Source organism: Dipodomys spectabilis, unplaced genomic scaffold (assembly GCF_019054845.1).
Source record: "Dipodomys spectabilis isolate Male_0828 unplaced genomic scaffold, ASM1905484v1 ptg000360l, whole genome shotgun sequence".
In the NCBI taxonomy this organism is placed as follows: Eukaryota; Metazoa; Chordata; class Mammalia; order Rodentia; family Heteromyidae; genus Dipodomys; species Dipodomys spectabilis.
The window spans coordinates 278849-298878 of record NW_024871037.1 but is presented as its reverse complement, the minus strand read 5'-3'; the positions used below and the strand labels follow the sequence as shown (position 1 = coordinate 298878).

Genomic DNA, 20030 nt, shown 5'->3' with positions numbered 1-20030 from the left:
GCTTCAGCTCCATTTCTGGCTTTGGTGGCCATTCATCAGAGGTGACGGTCTCACAGCCTCTCTGCCCCGGGCTGGCTTCAAATGGCAATCCTCAGATCTCGGCCTCTCGGGCAGCCAGGGGGACAGGCGGGAGCCACGGGTGCCGCAGTCTTTGCTTTTCCGTCGCCTCGATGCTGTTGTTAAGACGCGAACGGCCTGGGGAATGAGGCCTTCCTTCCCGGCATGGTGAAGTGTCTAAGGACTCCACCATTTTTACCACTGCTGTCATTTACCACTGAAAGGCACTGGCATTCTGGGGTTTGGGGGCGGGGCGCATGCACGCTCCCGGCTTGTCCTCCTCTCGTTGATGGACGGGGGTCTCTTGGGGCCAGTGCCCCAAGGCCGGCTGTCTCCTTTGTGAGAAGGTGGAAGGTGAGGGATCCCCCAAAGCATCACGTCCTCTCTCTGGGGCTATTTGAAAGTGGTAGTGACGCCCGGCATCCTGGCTACTCGGGAGGCTAAGAATGGAGGATCACAGTTGGAAGCCAGCCGTGGTTGGAAAGTCCAGGAGACTCTCATCTCTGATTGATCACCCAAAATATGGAAGTGCAGCCAGGGTGCAAGCAGGAAGAGTGCCAGCCTTGAACAAAAAGAAGCTCAGGGACAGCGCTCGGGCCCTGAGTTCAAGCCCCCGGACGGGAGTAAGAAAATAAAAGCAGCAGTGGCAGGTGAGAAGCCGCTGGGCAGAGTCCCGGGATGTGGTTTGGGAGCAGGCCCGCCCCTCAGGTGAGGTGGACCTGGCTGTTCTCTAGATGCACCAGCGCCCGGCCAGCTGCAGGGGGCGCGCGAGTGTCACTTGTCTGAATTTCCAATACCCCCCCACCTCCCCCAACCATCCTTCCTGGGCTAACGCCTGCCCCCCGGCCCTGGCACCCTCTGGGTGGCCTGTGGTAGTGTGAGACAGTCCCAGACTCGGTCTACATTGACGTGGGACCTCCAGCCTGGCAGGGATCGGGAGATGAATTTCCTTTTCTCGAACAGTCTGCTGAAATCGAACAGATCTTCCACCTTTTCTCAAAGCTCAGCTTTGAAATCATTTTTTGGGGTTCACTCATGATTAGGTCCGAGGAAAAGAAGGACAAAAATAAACAGCTTAACGCCAGGAGCTGATGGCTCACGACTATCATGGTTGCTACTCAGGAGACTAGATCTGAGGATCACAGTTCAAAGCCAGCCTGGGCAGGAAAGACCTACCTCGAGACTCTGGGAGCCACCAGTGGCGGGCACAGCATTGCTGTAATCGTGCGAGGCTTGGCTTCGCGCTTCTTTGCAGCCGGGCTACTAATGAGCTGTGTGGCTCAGCTCTACGCATCTTCTGGGAGACGCTGCCCCAGATCTGACTTTCCCCGATGAACGAAGGAATGGGCCACAGGCTGCAACAGCACACCGCGTCTAGGACTAGACAAGCGAGGGGGTGGAAATGGGGAAAGGAGGGGAAGGAAGGGGGGCTTCCAGGGTGCAACCTGTCTTCAAGAGGAGCTCTCCATTCCTCTGCATTCCTGCAGCTGTGTTTCTGGGGGGCAGGGAGCGCGTCGGTTGGCATTCACAATCTCCGAGTGGCCGGAGGGGGTGGGTGAGCGGTCAGATGCCACAGGACTCGACCCACTTGTGCCCGCCGGGCTGCGCGGTCCACTTGTGCCATCCCTGCTCCATTTTTCAAGCGGAACCTCCCCACGGAGGGGCCGCTGACAAGTTCAGGTACCACGGCACTGGAAGGAATGACTGCCAGATGGCTGGTTGTGTGTTTTTTCTTTTTTTTTCCTTTTGGGTCGTTCGTGGGGCTTGAACTCTGGGCCTGGGCGCTGTCCCTGCGCTCTTCAGCTCAAGGCGAGCGCTCTACCACTTGAGCCACAGCGCCACTTCTGGTTTTCTGGTGGTTCATTGGAGATCGGAGTCTCACGGACTTTCCTGCTTGGGCTGGCTTCGAACCGTGATCCTTCAGATCTCCCTGGCCTCTCCAGTGGTTGGGATGATGCACTCATGCCTCCAGCACCCGGCTTCGATCAAGACTCCCGATGGTCTCTGATTCACCTCCACGTCGGTCCTCAGACCCAGCTGATTATGAGCCACACGAGTGTTCCAACGCCCAGAGCCCGGCTCCCAGACCAGTTAAACCCAGATCGCGGGGTGAAGGGCACACCTTTGCTCCTCACTTCTCTCCGTCCTACCCTGAACCTCTGCTTGCAAGCACAATGCCAACTGCTTAAAACACCCAGCCCCTCTCTCTCGATGGCTCGGTTTTAATCACTGCTGCATCGAATGCCTCGTCGGTCATGCTATTCTCCCGTCTCCGCCTTTGTAGCTCCGGCCGATTTCTCAAACCACCTCCTTCGCTTTGCTTTTAAATTATATGCGTTGTCTTTTAAAGCTGTCGCCCAAGGCGTGATTACTGGTCCTGTCAAAACCACCTGGCCTTCCGCCTGTCAAGAGGCCGAGATCCTAGGATCCCGGTTCAAAGCCAGCCCAGGGAAGAAAGGCCATGAGATTCTCATCTCTAGAAAACCAGAAGTGGCGCCATGGCTCAAGTGGTAGAGCGCCCGCCTTGAGCGAAGAAGCTCGGGGGCAGCGCTCAGGCCAAGCTCAAGCCCCAGGATGGACAAGAGAAAACAAAACCCACAGCAAACCCAAACTGGAAGTGCAAACATGGCGCAAAGCGATAGAGCACCTGCCCTGAGCAAAAGAGCTCAGAGATGGCGCCCAGGCCCTGAGTTCAAGCCCTATGGCCGACAAAACGATGAATAAACCTCAACTTTCCAGTCTCATCAAGCTACTACTAGTTCTGGAGGAACTTCCATACCCTGGCACCCAGGGGCGCTCTACATGTACTTGATCCTGTCTGGTAACCCCATGAATAGCACTCAGACTGGGCCGGTGTGTGCGGGCGTGTCTGAGGCTCTGGTGTCATGGAGCCAGGAAAACCCCTCTCCTGTGGGCTGGATCAACGGCTCACCAGCCAAACTGATAAGAAACGGGAACCCCGGGAGGAGCCCGGCCCGGGACCCCTTCATCTCCACTGTGCTTTCCCGGGGCTCACAGAAACAGCACATGGGTGGCCCGCACCTCTGCCGTTAGCAGCGCTTTCCCTTTCTTCGTTTACACTCGCACACGCGTGAAACAGTCACGCCGCAGGAGGGACTTACCCAAGCACGGCTGTCTGGCTTTGCTCGTAGCCAGATCATGAACGGAAAAAGGATGATTTAATACTAGGGTGCAAAAACCAAAGCCGAAAGTCTGCCCAATAGCAAACTCGCGCGCGTGCAGCTCGGTGTGTTTAGTGACGTCACACAGGAGTCGCCGCCATGCCCACAGGTGTGCATCGAGAGACATCCTTTGAAAGGCCAGCACTGGGGCTCGAACCCAGGGCCTCCATGTTCTTGCTTAGCATTTTTCCACTCGAGGCTGGCCCGCTTCCCACCTGAATCAGGCCTCCTCCCCTTCCGTATTATTTTTACCGGCAAATTGGGTGATGAGAGGCCCACAGATTTTGCTGCCCAGGGCCGGCCTCAAACCCAGATCCTTAGATCGGGGCTGAGATCACAGGTGCGGGCCATGGGCGGCCGGCTGCACCACCGTGCCTTTCTGCCTCAGAAGCCGGTCTGGGCAGGAGCAGACCAGCCCAACTTGGCAGATGGCGTGCAACACGGTGCGCCATGTCCCCGGTGTCCCGTGGAACTCTAACCCCACGTGCTGCTGGGGTCCAGAGAGAGGAGCATGTGGGCCCTGGCCGTGCCTTGGGGGCCGGGGGAGGAACGACATACTCACGGGGTCCGTCAGCATGGCCCGGCAGTGGGAGGCCAGGGCCAGGAAGGCCAGCAGGTTGAACACGACCCCGTTGACGACGCTGTAGGCGTAGTCTCCCGATGGCACGAGCATGACGAAGAGGACCACGAACTCCGCGTAGAGGACCAGGAACCAGGTGACGGCGGCGCAGGCGATGCCACAGCCGTCGCGGATGAACCACATGGCGCCGGCGGGGCGGGGGCGGGGAGGCGGGGCGCACTCCTCCGGCCGCAGGTACTCCGGTTCGCGCTCAATGTCTCGGAAGCGGCGGGCGGGGCTGAGCATCATAGGCTATTCTGTCCATCCTGGCATCTGCGAGGACAAAGACCCACAGAGGCCGCCAGGTCGTCTCAGCGCGGGCAGACCTGTGCCAGCGAGCTGCGGGCTCGTGTGGGGGCGGGGCCGGACCCCACGTCTCCCGGGATCCCCCTGATCAGGATGCCGCGCTCCCCTCCCCTCGTGGGCAAAGTCCACGAGACCCCCACCTCCCATAATACACTTCAAAAAAACAAAAAAGCCAAAGTGCGGCTGTGGCTCAAGTGGTGGAGCGCCAGCCTCAAGCAAACAGAGCTTGGGGATGGCTTCCGGGGCCCCAAGTTCAAGCCCCGGGATGGACACCCACACAAACCCACAGATCCACACACATCCCAGCCCCGGCCACCTGTTCCCAGGGTTGGCAGGGTGGGGGCTAAGCGAGGGGGTAGAGGTGCTTTAAGCAAGTAACTTTTCTTCCCCCACACCTGCCTACCAGAGTCACTGGAGAGAGCAAGAATATTGGGGAGCACGCAAGCCACGCCCCGGCACCGCCAGTGACAGCCTAATTAGGCTTATTCAAAGACACGGGCCCTTGGCCAGACACCGGTGGATCAGGCTTGCTATCCTCGCAACTCAGGAGGCCGAGCGCTGAGGATCACGGTTCGAAGCCAGCCTGGGCAGGAAGGTCTGTGAGACTCTCGTCATCACCTGACCATCTAAAAACCCGAAGCGAAGCTGTGGTTCACAGGGGCAGAGCACCAGCCCTGAGTAAAAACACAAGCTCGGGCACCGAGTTCAAGCTCTATGACTGACAAAAAAATAACGCTGATGTAGTAAGTACAACCTCGACCACGTCTGGACACAGACTCATCTATAAAGTACCCACTCGGGGACTTGACAGAGAAGTTTCCTGGCCCTGGATCTGAAGTGATCACCCACTAAATAAGTAAGAGACCTGTCGGGATTCCCCACGGTCGTGAGGGACAAATCCCTGCATTCCACGCGCAGCTGTCATCTGTAGCCAGAGGTCCATCTTTTCCCTTCTATCGAACTGTGCTTTGTCCTCAATCAAGACTATACACACCTAGCGGGGCCTTGAGTCTGCTAGGGCCACAGCCGGGTGCTTCGTTTGGCCAAGGAATTAAGGCCTTCCATGTAAGTAAACTAAGTGAAGCAGATGCACAGTTAGATGGTTATGGTGCAAGTCTTAAGACATAAAACCGAACTGAGAGAGAGACAGAGGAAAGGGGGGGAGAGGAAGAGAAGAAAAGGAAAGGAGGGAAGGAGGGCATGAGGGAAGAAAGGAGGAAGGAAGGAAGGAAGGAGGGAAGGGGAGAGAAGGGTAGCTGCTGCTTGGTATCACTTCTATTCCTGCCTTAGGTACAAGAGCCATCCGTCTCTTCCACAGTGATTTACGGCCATCCCTGGCAGCGTCAATTACTAGAGTGTGCTAGGCAGATAATGATGTCCCCAGGTGCTACAGAGATTCACTGTGGTCCTCAGTCTCACACCAAAGTGACCTGATCAGACGATTCTAATCCTGGCATCTCTTTGGTGTGGTTCTTGCTCCTCTGTGAACTGGCGGCTGGGTGGGGGGTGTCCTCTGTTTACGACTGCTAATGAGCTGCAAGCGCAGTAAAAGGCGATCTCGTCGGGCCTCTCTGCCTGCTCTTGTCTCCGGGGTCTCTGAGGGCTGGACGGCTTCCCCCATCATTAGCCCACTGCTGTCTCATGCTTCCTACAGATTCAGACATCCGCTCCTTAACTCAATGCGAGGGCTGGGTGATCACAGGGCTCCCTTAGAGGTTCAGTCTGCTTACTTTCAGGACTGTGGCCATATTCCCAGAGGTGAAAGGTTCCCTCTTATTCTAGTAACCAGAATGTCCCTTTTCAATTTTTTTTTTTTTTTTTGGGTAGTAAACTAGGGCTTGAAGTTATGGCTAGGTAGCTCTGTACCATTTGAGCCAGAACTCCACTTCTGGTTTTCTGGTGGTCCACTGGAAATAAGAGTCTCATGGACCTCCCTGCCCCAGCTGGCTTCAAATTGTGATCCTCACACCTCAGCCTCCCAAGTCGCTAGGATGACAGGCATGAGCCACCGCCACCCAGCCAGAATGTATGATCTGTGAACAATCTAGGACCAAGAGTACATGGAGCAGCTCGGTTTTCCTGCTGTTATCACTGGTGGGGGACGGCTTGGGATGCAGGAAAGAACCTGGCCAGAGGGGCAGCAGGCAGCCGAGTGCTAATGGCTCGCACATGTCATCCCAGCTACTCGGGAGGCTGAGATCTGAGGATCATGGTCCAAGGCCAGCCAGGGTAGGAAAATCTATGAGACTCATCTCCAATTGAGATGAGTCTTCCAGAAAACTGGAAGTGGACTTGTGGCTCAAGTGGCAGAGTGCTAGCCTTGAGTGAAAAAGCTCAGGGACAGTGCCCGGGCCCACGGCAGATGGACACACACACACACACACAGATTGGTGTGGAACTGAAGGGCATATGCTCCAAGCCACCCTCAAGAGGCTCAAAATACACCAACTGAAACCACGAACTGCAGCTGCTACGGGAAGGTTCACTAACCCCTGGGTCTCCTCCACCAACGGAAGGAATTTTCCAATAAGGACTTTTCCCTTAAATTAGCCAAGCAAACATCTCAGACATAAGAGGGAAATCTGGTGGGGAACAGCCTGTGCTTCAGGAAAGGACGCAGCCAAAGGGGCACCAGCAGCTCACGCCTGTCATCCCAGCTACTTAAGAGGCTGAGATCTGGGCTGGGAAGGTGGCTTAGTGGTAGGGTGCTCGCCTAGCATGCATGAAGCCCTGGGCTCCATTCCTCAGTACCACAGACACAGAAAAAGCCAGAAGTGGTGATGTAACTCAAGTGATAAGAGTCCTGGCCTTGAGCAAAAGAAGCCTGGGACAGTGCCCAGGCCCTGAGTTCAAGCCCCAGGACCGGCAAAAATGACAGACAGAAAGAGAAAAAAGAGAGGGGGGGAGGGGGAGAAAGAGACTGAGATCTGAGGACCTTGGATCAAAGCCAGCCTGGGCAGGAAAGTCCCTGAGACTCTTATCTCCAATTAACTACAAAAAAAAAAAGCCAGAAGTGGTGCTGTGGCTCAAAGTGGTAGAACATTAGCCTTGAACATCAAAGCTGGGGGACAGCGTCTGGGTCCTAAGTTCAAGCCCTACAACGGACCCTTTCTGCCAAAAGAAGCCAAAACCAAGATGACTGAAACTAATGCTGATTTTCTTTCCCTAATTTTTTTTTTAAGGTCTAACACTAGCACTTGAACTCAGTACCTGACGCTTTTATTCACTGGCTGGCACTCTACCAGCTGAGCTGCACCTCCAACCCCTGATGCTGATTTTCTGAGAAGACCAAACCGAACTCTTCTGGTGTGAGAAACTGCCCCTAGACCCATGGCTCAGCACATCACCTTCATGATACACACTTCCTGAGCTCCAGATGTAAACTGCTGGTTTTGGTTCTAAGGTCAGCACATCACACGTGTGACTAAATTCCCATGCTGCTGTGGCATGAGGAGTAAATTCATACCCATCCATCTATCATCGGGTCTAAACGTGCCACCCATTGTCCTGTGTTCAAGTTCGGGGTTGAGAGGCTGACGGTCACAATCCTCCCAGATCACCCACTTGGATGGGACGAGATCCTATATGTAAGCAGCGGAGCGATTCAGATAGCTCTAACACCACAGCGGGAGCGCTTCAGAGGACTCTGTGAGGGTTACTTTTTGTTAGCCTCTCTGTGTTCAAGGCTAGTGCTCAATCTCTGGAGCTACAGTACCACATCTGCCTTTTTTCTAAGTAGTTTACTGGAGATAGCAGTCTCACAGATGTTCCTGTCCACACTGGTTTCGGTGATCCTTAGATCTTTGCCTCCTGAGTAGCTAGGATGACAGGCGTGAGCCGAGAGAGGGTTACTTTTCTTATGAGAGAGGGTTACTTTTCTTATCCATGTGTGCGACACTGAACAGTATAGAAGCAGATTTGGGGACTGCGTGGATTAAAAAGCAGCATTAACAAAGCCTGACTATAGACCGGTTAAAACAAACTCCAGATTAGATACAAAGGCTTTCCCTTGGCTCAGAGAGAAGGATTCTCTCAATACTTAAAAACACATCAAAGCGGGGCGTCAGTGGCTCAGGCCTGTCATCCTAGCTACTCAGAAGGTTGAGATCTGAGGATCACAGTTCAAAGCCAGCTAGGGCAGAAAAGTCCGTGAGACTCTTATCTTCAATAAGCCACCAGAAAACTGGAAGTGGGGCTGTGGCTCAAGTGGTAGAGCTCTGGCCTTGAGCTAAAGAGCTCAGGGACAGCGCCCAGGCCCAGAGTTCGAGACTCATAACCAACAAAAAACAAACCAAACAAATCAAACATCGAGGGACTTGACAATGCATCGTTACAGGAGGGAACTATAGATGGAAGTTTCAGCTGCTTCTCTGCAAGGGTCAGGAACAAGCTCCTAGAAACTGGGAAACCAGGAGGCTTCTGGCTCGGCTTATGTTAAGTGTATTCCAAGTGAACATGTCAAACTAACAAGTATTACCTTGCAGGCCGGCCCTGGTCCTGTATCTTTCTGAGCCCGCCCCCCACATGGAGCTCTGGCCTGATGTCATTTTTATGAGTCAAGTAACTCATAAAGCAGTCACTGGAAGCGTCATCTCAAACAGAGTAGCGCATTTTTCTGATTATTTCTTGAAAGTCCCTTCTGAAAGTCACCTAGCGAGTACATGAGCCTATCACCTTGGGAGGTGGCGTTCAATGCTTTTAGGAATGCTCACATCTTAGAGTGATGGACTCACAATATAAAAGTCAGGTGCTGGTGGCTCACGCCTATAATCCTAGTCAGGAGCCTAAGAGCTGAGGATCATGGTTCAAAGCTGCCCGGCACAGACAAACCTACAATCCCCATATCTGGAAGTGGTAGACGGCTGGCCATGAGTGAAAGAGCCAATCAAGAGCGTGAGGTCTTGAACTCAAGCCCCAATACCAAAAAAAAAAAAAAAAAGAATTCACAAATGAGTCCTGCAACTTCCAAGACGGCACATGTCCTAGAAACTATAAAAATTAATCTTGCCAAGTAGAAAATTAATTTATCTGAGCTACAATTAATTTAGAGTTGTGTAAGAGGCTGGGAATGTGGCTTAGTGGTAGAGTGCTCGCCTAGCATGCATGAAGCCCTGGGTTCGATTCCTCATTACCACATGAACAGAAAAAGCTGGAAGTGGTGCTGTGTCTCAGGGGGTAGAGAGACAGCCTTAAGCAAAAGCTCAGGGACAGTGCCCAGGTCCTGAGTTTAAACCCCAGAAGTGGCAGAAAAAAAAAAAAAAAAAAAAGTCGTATAAGAATCCAAAAAAAAGGGGATTATAGCCAGGCACTGATAGCTCATGCCTGTCATCCTAGCTACTCAGGAGGCTAAGATCTGAGGATCGAGGTTCAAAGCCAGCTCAGGAAGGAAAGTCGGTGAGACTCTTATCTCCAATAAACCACTCAGAAAACCAGACGTGATGCTGTGGCTCAAGTGGTAGGCTCACCTTCAGCTGAAGAGCTGAGGGACAGTGCCCAGGCCCAGAGTTCAAGCCCCATGACCACCATCACCACCAACAAAAAAAGGCGATTGTAAAATGCATGCTCATTTCTGATGAGCTTCCAAAAAAAAAAAAGAAGAAAGAAAGAAAATTAAAGAATGAACCATGAGTCACTATATTTGAAAGGTTTTGTAAGAAAATAGAATGAGTCACTCAACCTTTTCTCCAAAGAGTGAGGGTGTGGCTCATGGAGAAAAGGCGCCTTATCTGTTGTTATACCCGCCCAGGCCCAGAAGGTGCCTAGACAGGCAGTTACTGCCTGCCGTGTACAATCTTTACACACATGTCTCTCTCCCACAAGAACATCTGTCTCCTGCCTGCCTTTCGTCTCTGGCACGCTCCACCTTGAACTAACACATGAAAGGAAAAACAAAACAGAGATGGGCGGTGGGGGGGGGGGGGAGGTAATGGGAGGGAATGCTAAAATATTCCACCTGCTCACCATAGATTATTATATACACTGACGCTGCTAAGTGATAAGCTGCCCTAGCGGGCTGCTCTCAGGAAAACGTCATGCACACACTCAACCTTCTTATAGTAAGGAGTTTAACTTCAGAAGAAAAAAAGTCTGCGAAGTGGACACCCAACAGTTCTGCATGGAGTACAATCTCCTACAAAGATATGACCTGGCCTGGTGCTAGCTACTCAAGAGGTTGAGATCTGTGGGCTGGGAGGGTGGCTTAGTGGTAGAGTGCTCGCCTCGCATGCATGAAGCAGCCCTGGGTATCAGTATCACACGTGGCTGGAAGCCAGCCTGGGGAAGAAAGTTTGTGAGACTCTTCATCTCCAAATAATCAGCAAAAACCAGGAAATGGAGCTGTGACTCAAGCGGAAGAACGCTAGCCTTGAGGAAAAAAGCTCAGGGACAGTACCCAGACCCCAGGACTCTGTCTGTCTGTCTGCCTGTCTGTCTCTCACTCACACACACACAGAAGAAATAGATCCTCATATATGTGATATAACACATGTCACAAACACTAGAGTTGAAACCACTACTTATTTGAGCAACACGCTCATTTCTCTTTTTGAGGGTAATGTGGTAATACCACCAAGAAACAGCGACAACTTTAAAACAAGACCACACGTAAAATCACTGAAAAAAAAATACAGCCACTGTGTGATTTGGAATTTTGAGCCGACAGAACACTGAAGACCACCTAACAGATTTCATTCAAATTCTCCTGCTTCACAGAGTGGCAACAGGGATCCCTTTCACATTCGGGTGAAAACCTAAGTTTCAGAATAGACACACAGTACTGGATACAGGAAGGGGTGGTCGTGCACCAATATTCACTGAATGCTTATTGCACTGGAAGATTTACACCAAAGTGGCTCATTTTAGTTCTAATTCATGCAACAACCCAGCCCAGCCACTGAGCTGCTTCTCCACTGCAGAGATTAAAAAAAAAAAAAGTTTCAAGGCTTTGGGTAATATTCCCAAGGCCGCAGAGAACAAAGCAGCGCTGAGGCCAGGATTTAACACATATAATCCTAGTTACTCAGGAGGCTGAGATCAGAGGATCACAGTTCCAAGCCAGCCCAGGAAGGGAAGTCTTTGAGACTCTTATCTCCAGTGAACCACCCAGAGGCTTTGGAAGTGGAGCTGTGAATCAAGTGGTAGGGCTCTAGTCTTGAAGTAGGGGGGGAGCTCAGGATGGTACCCGAGTTCATGCCCCAGGACCAGCACACATGCATGCGTGTACACACACACACACACACACACACACACACACACACACACACACACACACACACACACACACACACACACACACACACACACACACAACACCAGCTCTGCTTGCTATCAGAGCCCAAAGCATGGCTGCTTTTCCTCTTGCTCTGGGAGGAATGACCAAGCAGAAAACCCAGAGTTCCACTTCCTCCTCCTCAGAGGTCCCTCAGCTGTGGGCCCCCGGGAGCAGTCATTTCCAAGACAGTTTGGTTTTTTTTTTTGGTAATAGGAGAAATGAGTTTTATTGTTCTACATCGCAATATGGTGACACTTTCTCCAAGTGAGCTTTAAAGTGAGAGGTGAACATGATCAGTAGTCTTTGTGACAACTTAGGGCTAGGAATGTGGCTGAGTGGCAAAGTGGGTTCCGTTCCTCAGCACCACAGATATAGAAAAAGCCGGAAGTGGCACTGTGGCTCAAGTGGTAGAGCGCTAGCCTTGAGCAAAAGGCAAGCTCTGGGACAGCGCCCAGGCCCTGAGACTGGCAATAATAACAATAACAATAATAAACCTTCAAGAAGTGGCTTAGATACCTGGGGGGCTTGGGGGAAAGGGGCTGAGAACATAGTAGTAGCCCTGGCAGAAAAGTCTGAGTTATTCCATCACCACAGCGGGAAGCTAGACAAAGAAAAGCCTCGTATAGGCAGATCTCAGTTCAGGGGCGCCCTGGGCAAGGAGACCCCATCCTGAAACTCTGACTCAGAGAAAAAACAGGATTTAGAGGGATGATTCAGAAGTAGCGTGACAGCTTCACGAGTGTAAAGCCCCAGGTTCAAACTCCCATGCTGCCAAACCATAAGGAAAAAAATAAATCAACAAGCCGCCGGCTCTGGTGGCTCGCACCCATCATCCTAGCTACACAGGAGGCTGAGGTATGAGGATTGAGGTTCAAAGCCAGTCCAGGCAGGAAAATCTGTGAGACTCTTACCTCTCACAAACCACCAGAAAACCGGAAATGGCTCCGTGGCTCAAAGTGGTAAGAGTGCTCGCCTTGAATGAAAAAGCTCAGGGACTGCGCCCAGATCCCCAGTTCAAGGCCCCTACTACCCCCCCCAAAAAATCAGTAAGCCAATGTGATGCATAACTGTCATCCAAGCATCGGGAGACTGAAGCAGAGGGATCCCTGACTGAGTATACAACAAGACCATGTCAATGAAGACAAGAAAACATACACATGAGCCAACAAAACCAAGACAAGAACTTCCTTCTTCCAGAGCCCATTTTATTGCTGGTGCCTAACCCTTGAACCAAGCGGGACCAGCAGCTATTTGTGGGCCCTCAGGAACACAGAGGCTGTGAAGGGTTCTTCCAAACACGGGTCCAGCTTGCCGGACATAGCAAGAAAATGAAGCTGGCCGGGCGCCAGGGGCTCACACCTGTCATCCTAGCCTCTCAGGAGGCTGAGATCTGAGGATGGCAGTTGGAAGCTGGCCTGGGCAGAACAGTCCTCGTGAGACTCTCAGCTCCAACGATCCACTCCAAAACCGGAAGTGGTGCTGTGGCTCAAAGTAGCAGAGTGCTAACCTTAAGCACAAAGAGGCTCAGGGACAGAGCCCAGGCCCTGAGTTCAAGCCCCACAACTGACTAAATAAACCAATAAATAAAGCTCAAGGAATCAGTGGATCTTGGATAAAATGTTTGGAGAGGGGACTAACTCACTCCCTAGGACAAAGGCACAATGCCTACTGCGACCTTAAAGGTTTAGCCAGTTTGTAACCCAGGAGGAAAACCTTCATAAGAGCCACACAGTATCAATCTGGCTACTGGAGAATATTTAGTCATGACTGATGCTTTCATAAGCTTGTGAAACTTTGTGTGTGTGTGTGTGTGTGTGTGTGTGTGTGTGTGATATGTGCCATTTCTGGAGCTTGACCTCAGGGCGTGGGTGCTGTCCTTGGGCTCTTTTTGCTCAAAGCTAAGTTCCACTTGCACCACAACTCCACTTCCGGCTTTTGTGGCGGTTAACTGGAGTCTTATGGACTTGCCCGCCTGGCTTCAAACCTCGATCCTCAGATCTCAGCCTCCTTAGTAGATAGGATGACAGGTGTGAGCCACCCCCGGCGGCCAGCCTGCTTGTGAAACTAAGTCAAGTGAACGCGGAACCGCCATCTGGTTTCTGGAAGGGTAGGTTCCAAGATGGACTTTTACCTGGCCTGCTGCCCCGGCTGTAGGGGTGAGGCGGGGACTCTTTCTGAACATCTCACCGCCTGCCAGCTACCACGCGGCACGGCGGACACTGCTCAAGCCGTCGGATCCCCACATCCACTCTGCCTTGTAGGAATGAACCCCTGGCTTTCCATCTCTCTGCTTGGAGAGGAAGACACTCAAGCAGAGAGAACTAGGCATTAGGTTCACACCTCGAGGAAGTGGTGGAGACAGGATACACCCCCAAAGCTGACCTTTTTTTTTTTAGTTACTACAACTGCTGAATTTTGCCTAGTAACCAGAAGATGAAAGGGGGAAGGGTAGGTGCGTTTCCACCAGGAACCTGGGTTACTAACAGTTTGGCTAGCTTGCCCATAAACGGTTACGTACTTAGAGAGCCGGTGCTACCGGTAGACCCCGAGTGTTCGTGGCCTCAGGCCTGAACAAAGGCATTCTGGACTGGAAGGTGGGACCCAGCAGGACCCCAGCCCACGGTTACGAGACGGATCCTGCTCAGGCCATGTCGCCTGAGCCCAGGAGTCACCCAAAGGTTAAATCCCTACGGTGTGCTTTCTGCCAGGGATCACTTCTTGTGGGGGTCAGGTGCCAGGACACTGCTACTCTCTCTGGGAGAAAGCCCACCCATGCTAGGCAAAGCCCCACCCGCTAAGGTTCCCCCCTGGGGGTGCTGAGGACACCCGGCCCTGCACTGTGCTGCGACACAGCCACTGCGACATCACCCAGGCAGGAGCTTGGCTCTTGGAGGGACCAAGAGCTAGAGCTTGCTCTAACAGGTACCTAAAAACTGCTCCTGTGGAAAAAGGAAACACCAAAACGAAACAGCAACAAAACCCCAAAAACAAACAAGCAAAGACAAATGCCAGTTCTGCATTGGGCCCACAAACGAACAGAACGCTGCAGGAAAAACTTGGCATTCCTGCCTCCATGTTGCATTTGTCTCCTGTGCGCTGAGACTCTCTCTGAGTGAGTCTTCCTAGGATGCAGAGAGACAGGACTGACAGATGGATAAACATGGAAGAGTCAAAGCCAGCCACGCACCAATGGCTCACACCTGTAACTCTAGCTACTCCAAAAGAGGCTGAGATTGGAAGACTGTGGTTCAAAGCCAGCCTGGGCAGGAAAGTTCCTGATATTCTTATCTACACTTAGCCACCTGAAAAACTGGAAATGGAGCTGTAGCTTATTGTGGCACAGTGCTAGCCGTGAGCAAAATAGCTCAGGGACAGTGCCCAGGCCCTGAGTTCAAGACCTAGGACCAACACACACACACACACACACACACACACACACACAACATACATATACACACACAAATGTATATTACAAAATGGTGAATAGAAGAAGCCTTAAAATCTTGAAAGTTACAGTTTTCAATGTCGAAATATTTGTAGATCCTGGATGGACTCTGAGTTTTATAACCTTGCAAGATAACCTTTTTCTTTGGGGGGGAGGGGAAGAGATGAGTCTTAGAAAGCTTAAGTGACTTGTTTCGAGTCATAAAGTATGTCAGTGGCAAAGCCCAACTCTCCAGACTAGCTGCCCAATCATCTGCTCGCCGCCAAGTCATTATCTTCCTAACTAACCAGTCTTTCTGGAATTTGTGTTGCGAATGCTCCGTTTAGAAACACACTTTACATGCCAAGGTCGCAATCGGGGACTGGGCTGTGGCCGGAAGTGTACTTTGTCTCCAGACACCCTTTCCATCTCTGCTGACCCTGAACAGGAGATAGTCATGTAATCCAAGAGGTTACACCAGTCGCCAAGCACCCGTGGCTCACAGCCATCATCATCTTAGGGACTCAGATCTGAGGATTGGGGTTTGAAGCTAGCCCAGGGCAGGAAAGTCCATGAGGACTCTTAGCTTCAAGTAATCTCAGAAAAAGCTGGAAGTAGCGCTGTGGCTAGAGTACTAGCCTTGAGCAAAAGAAGCCCACAGACAGTGCCCAGGCCCAGAGTTCAAGCCCCAGTCCTAGTCTGGGAACCAAAAACAAGAAAAAATTCCATGCACCTTGAAGACTATAGGTTGGGGGAGACTTTGAAGACCCCCTTCCCGAGGCCACACATATACACACACATTTAGGCTGCATGGGGATGGTTAAATTAGGAACATGTACCTCTGGCTTTCTTACCTTCCTGACAGCCAGGAGTGAGAGACCTGGCTATTTGTCTCTGGACATCTGTTCCCAAAGAAGAATGCAAATAATTGTAAAGACACCAAAACAGGAAGGAACAAGAGGCGGCATGGCATTAGCCTCCCCCAGCCTCGCTGGGTTTCTACCTCGCTCTTCCTTTCAGGGCTGTTGGGGGTGTGGATACTGCCATGGATGTGTGACCCCCCCCCCCCTTTCTTTCTCACACAGGACTTCATGAGACATAGGAAATGCCTTGCTGATACTCAAAATAAAATATATGTGAAAAACACTTCCTCTGATTGAGAATAAAGCACTAGCTATATGCCTGCCTCTGATGTGGAGTGCGCGTTACCCATACTGCTGTCGACTCTCCTAACACTGTAATCCCAAATTACAATGTCTAGTATCAGACAGACAGACATTTGCTGGCTAACTAGGACAGGTTATTAAATATCTACTTAAGACAAGGTACGAGCAGGACAGATGCAAAGTATTTAAAGGAAAAGGAAGTCAGGCGTGGATGGCTCATGTCCGTACGTAATTCTAGCTACTCAGGAGGCTGAGATCTGAGGATCGTGGTTCCAAGCTAGGCTGGGGCAGGAAAGTCCACAAGACACTCTTCTCCAATTAATCACAGGAAAAAGCTGCAAGTGGCGCTGTGGCTCCAGTGGTAGAGCACTAGCCTTGAGCAAAAAGGAGCTTAGGGACAGTGCCTGGGCCCAGAGTTCAAGCCCCAGGACTGGCTAAATAAATAGATACAAGAAAAGCAATAGATCACTTTGTGCTTTTCTAGGGTCTCGGGGTATGGTGAATATGCCTAAAATGTGGCCAGGTCTGCTTAAGCCTAAGGAGTAAAATATCCCCTGCTGGGTTTTTAAGTTTTCTGTAACTTCAGCACCACAGGTTCCGCACTGCCCCCAAGCTCTTCTGTAATGGGCTTTATTTTTTATAGCTTTAATTAACCAAGGTTAGGTGGGAGAGATTTACTCCGTGTGTGTAATATCCTATGATTGTAATGTTGATGGTTGACTGCTAGTCTTGCATTGGGTGCATGGCCTGTACAATTAGCATCTTGTTAGGGACTGGCTTTTCTTCTAATTACCACACAGCTTGAGCGCTTTATTTTATTTTATTGTCTTGTTCGTCCTGCACTAGCTCCAGGGACCTGGACTCTCCAGCTATAATAAATCTTAACCTCCTTTTAGGCAATTGTTTTAGGCTTCGCCCATCCTGAGGCCCCTTAGAACATGGGGGGGGGGGGGGGGAGACACACGGACAACTTGAAGGCATGCAAACACTTTAGAGCTGGCGGATGTTTGTTCTGAGAGCGTGGCACATGGCTGGAATCTGGCTTTCTTCACTAATGTTTACTCTATTCCCCACCCTCCCTTCACTATTGAGGGCTCCCAGCTACTTGGGAGTTAAAATTCTACCTGTTTCCCTTTATCTAAGGGGATGGCCTGAAACCCACAGGAACTTGTCATCTGTACCATGTTCCATACTCCACTAGAAAAGGGGGATGTGGGAATTCCTGCTTGAACTGACTCCTTGTTTTGGGGTTAAACCTAGATGTAGTTTCAAGGGCGGTTTAGCAAACAAGGAGCCTCCTTTATCAGATACTGTGGGCAATGAAATCAAGTTTTCTTGGTGGCTGCACTAGGTGACAGGACTGCAGGTATGCTTGCCAGATGAGTGGCTCATACCTATATTCCCAGCTAACTAGGGGAGCAAAGACTGTGAGGATCATAGTTCATGGCCATCAATGGGGCCTGGGAAGTGGGGGGGGCGGGGAGGCAGGGGTTACCAAGACTCCATCTCAACAAAACAAGGAGGCACAGGTAGAAAGATCTTAAATCTACGCTCGGTGAGACTGTACCCAGAAAATTATCTAAAGCAAGAGGCCAGAGAGGGATGGTTCAAGTGGTAGAGCAACAGCGAGCACAAGGCCCTAAGTACCTTAAAAACAAAAACTGAGGAGGGGGTGGGTAGAAGTACAGGAGCTGGAATGTTCGAGACTCAAATCCTGTCTCTGTCAGTTATTAAATATGTAATCTGTGACCTTGTGCGAAGACACTTAAGCTCAGTACCTCAATTTCCCCAGCTGGCTGTGTTGAGGACAATATTCATAAAAATTTGTGCATCAGAACAATGCTCGGAGCCGGGTGCCAGTGGCTCACGCCTGCCATCCTAGCTACTCAGGGGGCTGAGATCTGAGGATCATAGTTCAAAGCCAGCCCAGGCAGGAAAGCCTGTGAGACTCTTATCTCCAATGAACCACTTGAAAACTGGAAGTGGCATTGTGACTCAAGTGGTAGAGCTCTGACCTTGAGCTGAAGAGCTCAAGGGACAGCGCCCAGGCGCAGAGTTCAAGCCCCATGACCAAAAAAAAAAAAAAGGTCTAGCAACAATAGAGTGATTAGTGAAAATATTGTTTTAGTAGAGAGTTTTAAAATGAACACTGTATCATTTACATGTCTTCACACCTTCACTCAGGCCCAGATATCACTTATAACATCATTCAGCAAGCCCAGAGTTCAAGCCCCACAACTGACCAAAAAAAAAAAGAAAGAAAATAAAGTTTCAATAAGAACGGCGACCTTTTTCCATGTATCCATGTGGCTCCTTTAAAACTGGCGGGCACCCTGAGACCTCCACCTCAAAGGTGTGACCCCTTGCAAGCATTCTCTCTAGATATCCAGGGCCCATACTCCCCCTATCCCCCCACTACTCCTCTGCCTGAGGTTGGTTCTTTTCCTTTCCAACAGCGATTCATAATTTCCCAGCGATCACCTCCACCAAATAGTGACATCCAAGAAGCTGGGTACACGCAGGGAGGGAGACTGCGCACCCCACCTGAGCAGGTATTTCCCCCCCCCCCCACACACACTTTTCTTTGGGACACTGTTCTAGCAGGCACATGAGGCAAGCGGCCTTTTGATGAGAAGGGGAAAGATGAGAGGCAGGAAGAAAAAGCTGCGATGAGGAGGAGACAAGAGAGACAGAGAGTCTGAAATAGACAATGCCAAGGGTAGAGGCAGCGCTGTACTAGTTGCCCACTAGTGCCCAACTCCTGGCCCGGACCCTTCCCATTGAGAATAAACTAAAAGATGGTGGGAGGAGAGGAGAGGAGAGAGAGGAGAGAGAGGAGAAAGGAGAGGAGAGAAAGGAGAGGAGAGAGAGGAGAGAGGAGAGAGGAGAGAGGGAGAGAGGGAGGGAGAAGGGGGGGAGAGAGCGACACACACACACAGACAGAGAGACAGACAGACAGACAGAGACAGAAGAGGGCCAGGCTCCAGTGAGAGAGCCAGAGAGAGGGAGAGGGAGAGGGAAAGGGAAAGGGAAAGGGAAATGGAAAGGGAAAGGAAAAGGGAGAGGGGAGAGGGGAAAGGGGAGAGAAAGGGAGGAGAGGGAGAGGGGGAGAAAGCCAGGCTCCAGTGGCTCGCATCCAGGCTACTCAGGAGACTTGAGATCTGAGGATCGTGGTTCAGAGGCAGACCCGGGCAGGCAAGTTGTGGGACTTTTTAATCTCTCCAATTAACCAGATTTAAAAAAAAAAAAAAAAAAAAAGCTGGAAGTGGAGCTGTGGCTAAAGTCCACTAGCCTTGAAGCGCGGGGGGGGGGGGGGGACCCCCAAACCCGGGGGACAGCGGGTAGACCCCGAGTTCAAGCTCCAGGCCCCGCCCCCCCACGCTTCACTACCTCTCTTCTCACCACCTTTAGGGGAGGGGGGGAGGAGGAGTGGGGACAGAGCACTCCCCCCCACCCCCCCACCCCCACTTAGGTCGAGCACACTGTCCGCCTGGACGGCTGGCGGGTTCTCCGTCCGTCCGTCCGTCCGTCCGTCCGTCCCGTCAGGACACAAGCTGCTACTTCAACTCCAGCTCCCGGCACGGACCCTCCCCCCCGTCCTCCCCCCCACACACAGGGGGGCGCGGGTACCCCCCACCCCGCCCCCCCGGTCCCCTCGCGCGCCCCCCTCCCCTCAGCCTGCCCTCCTCACCTCCAACTTCCCGCACTCACCGTGAAACCTGAGGGGCGGGGATCCCCCACGCTGTGGTCCCCGGAAGCGGGGCTCCCGCGGCGGCTCCCGCGGCGGCTGCGGCTGTGGCTGCGGTGCCCGCCGCCGCCGCCGTGGTCGTGGTCCTCGTGGTCTCGGGCTGACTTGGGGACTCGGCCCGCCGCTAGGGTGACGGCTCCGGGACGCGAGGCGCCGCGGCTCCCTGGACTCGGCCAGACCCCCGGCGGCGGCGGCGGCGGCGGCCAGGAGCAGCCCATGGAGCAAGCCGCGGCGGGTGGAGGCGGCGGCCGCGACGGC

The 20030-nt window shown here is 52.1% G+C and overlaps 1 protein-coding gene across 2 annotated transcripts in view; it reads right to left on the bottom strand.

The window, feature by feature from the left end:
- Zdhhc3 (zinc finger DHHC-type palmitoyltransferase 3) overlaps positions 1–20015 on the bottom strand; it is a 28142-nt gene extending 8127 nt beyond the window's left edge. The window contains exons 1-2 of one of the 2 annotated variants that reach the window (XM_042666059.1): positions 19736–20015; positions 3802–4131 (exon numbers count right to left, since the gene is read on the bottom strand). In XM_042666059.1, coding sequence (XP_042521993.1) covers positions 3802–4107 — 306 coding nt within the window. In that variant the 5' untranslated portion in view covers positions 4108–4131; positions 19736–20015. The remainder of the gene's footprint in view (positions 1–3801; positions 4132–19735) is intronic. The other variant, XM_042666060.1, reaches the window with a different exon arrangement.
- Between the last annotated feature and the right edge of the window lie 15 nt (positions 20016–20030).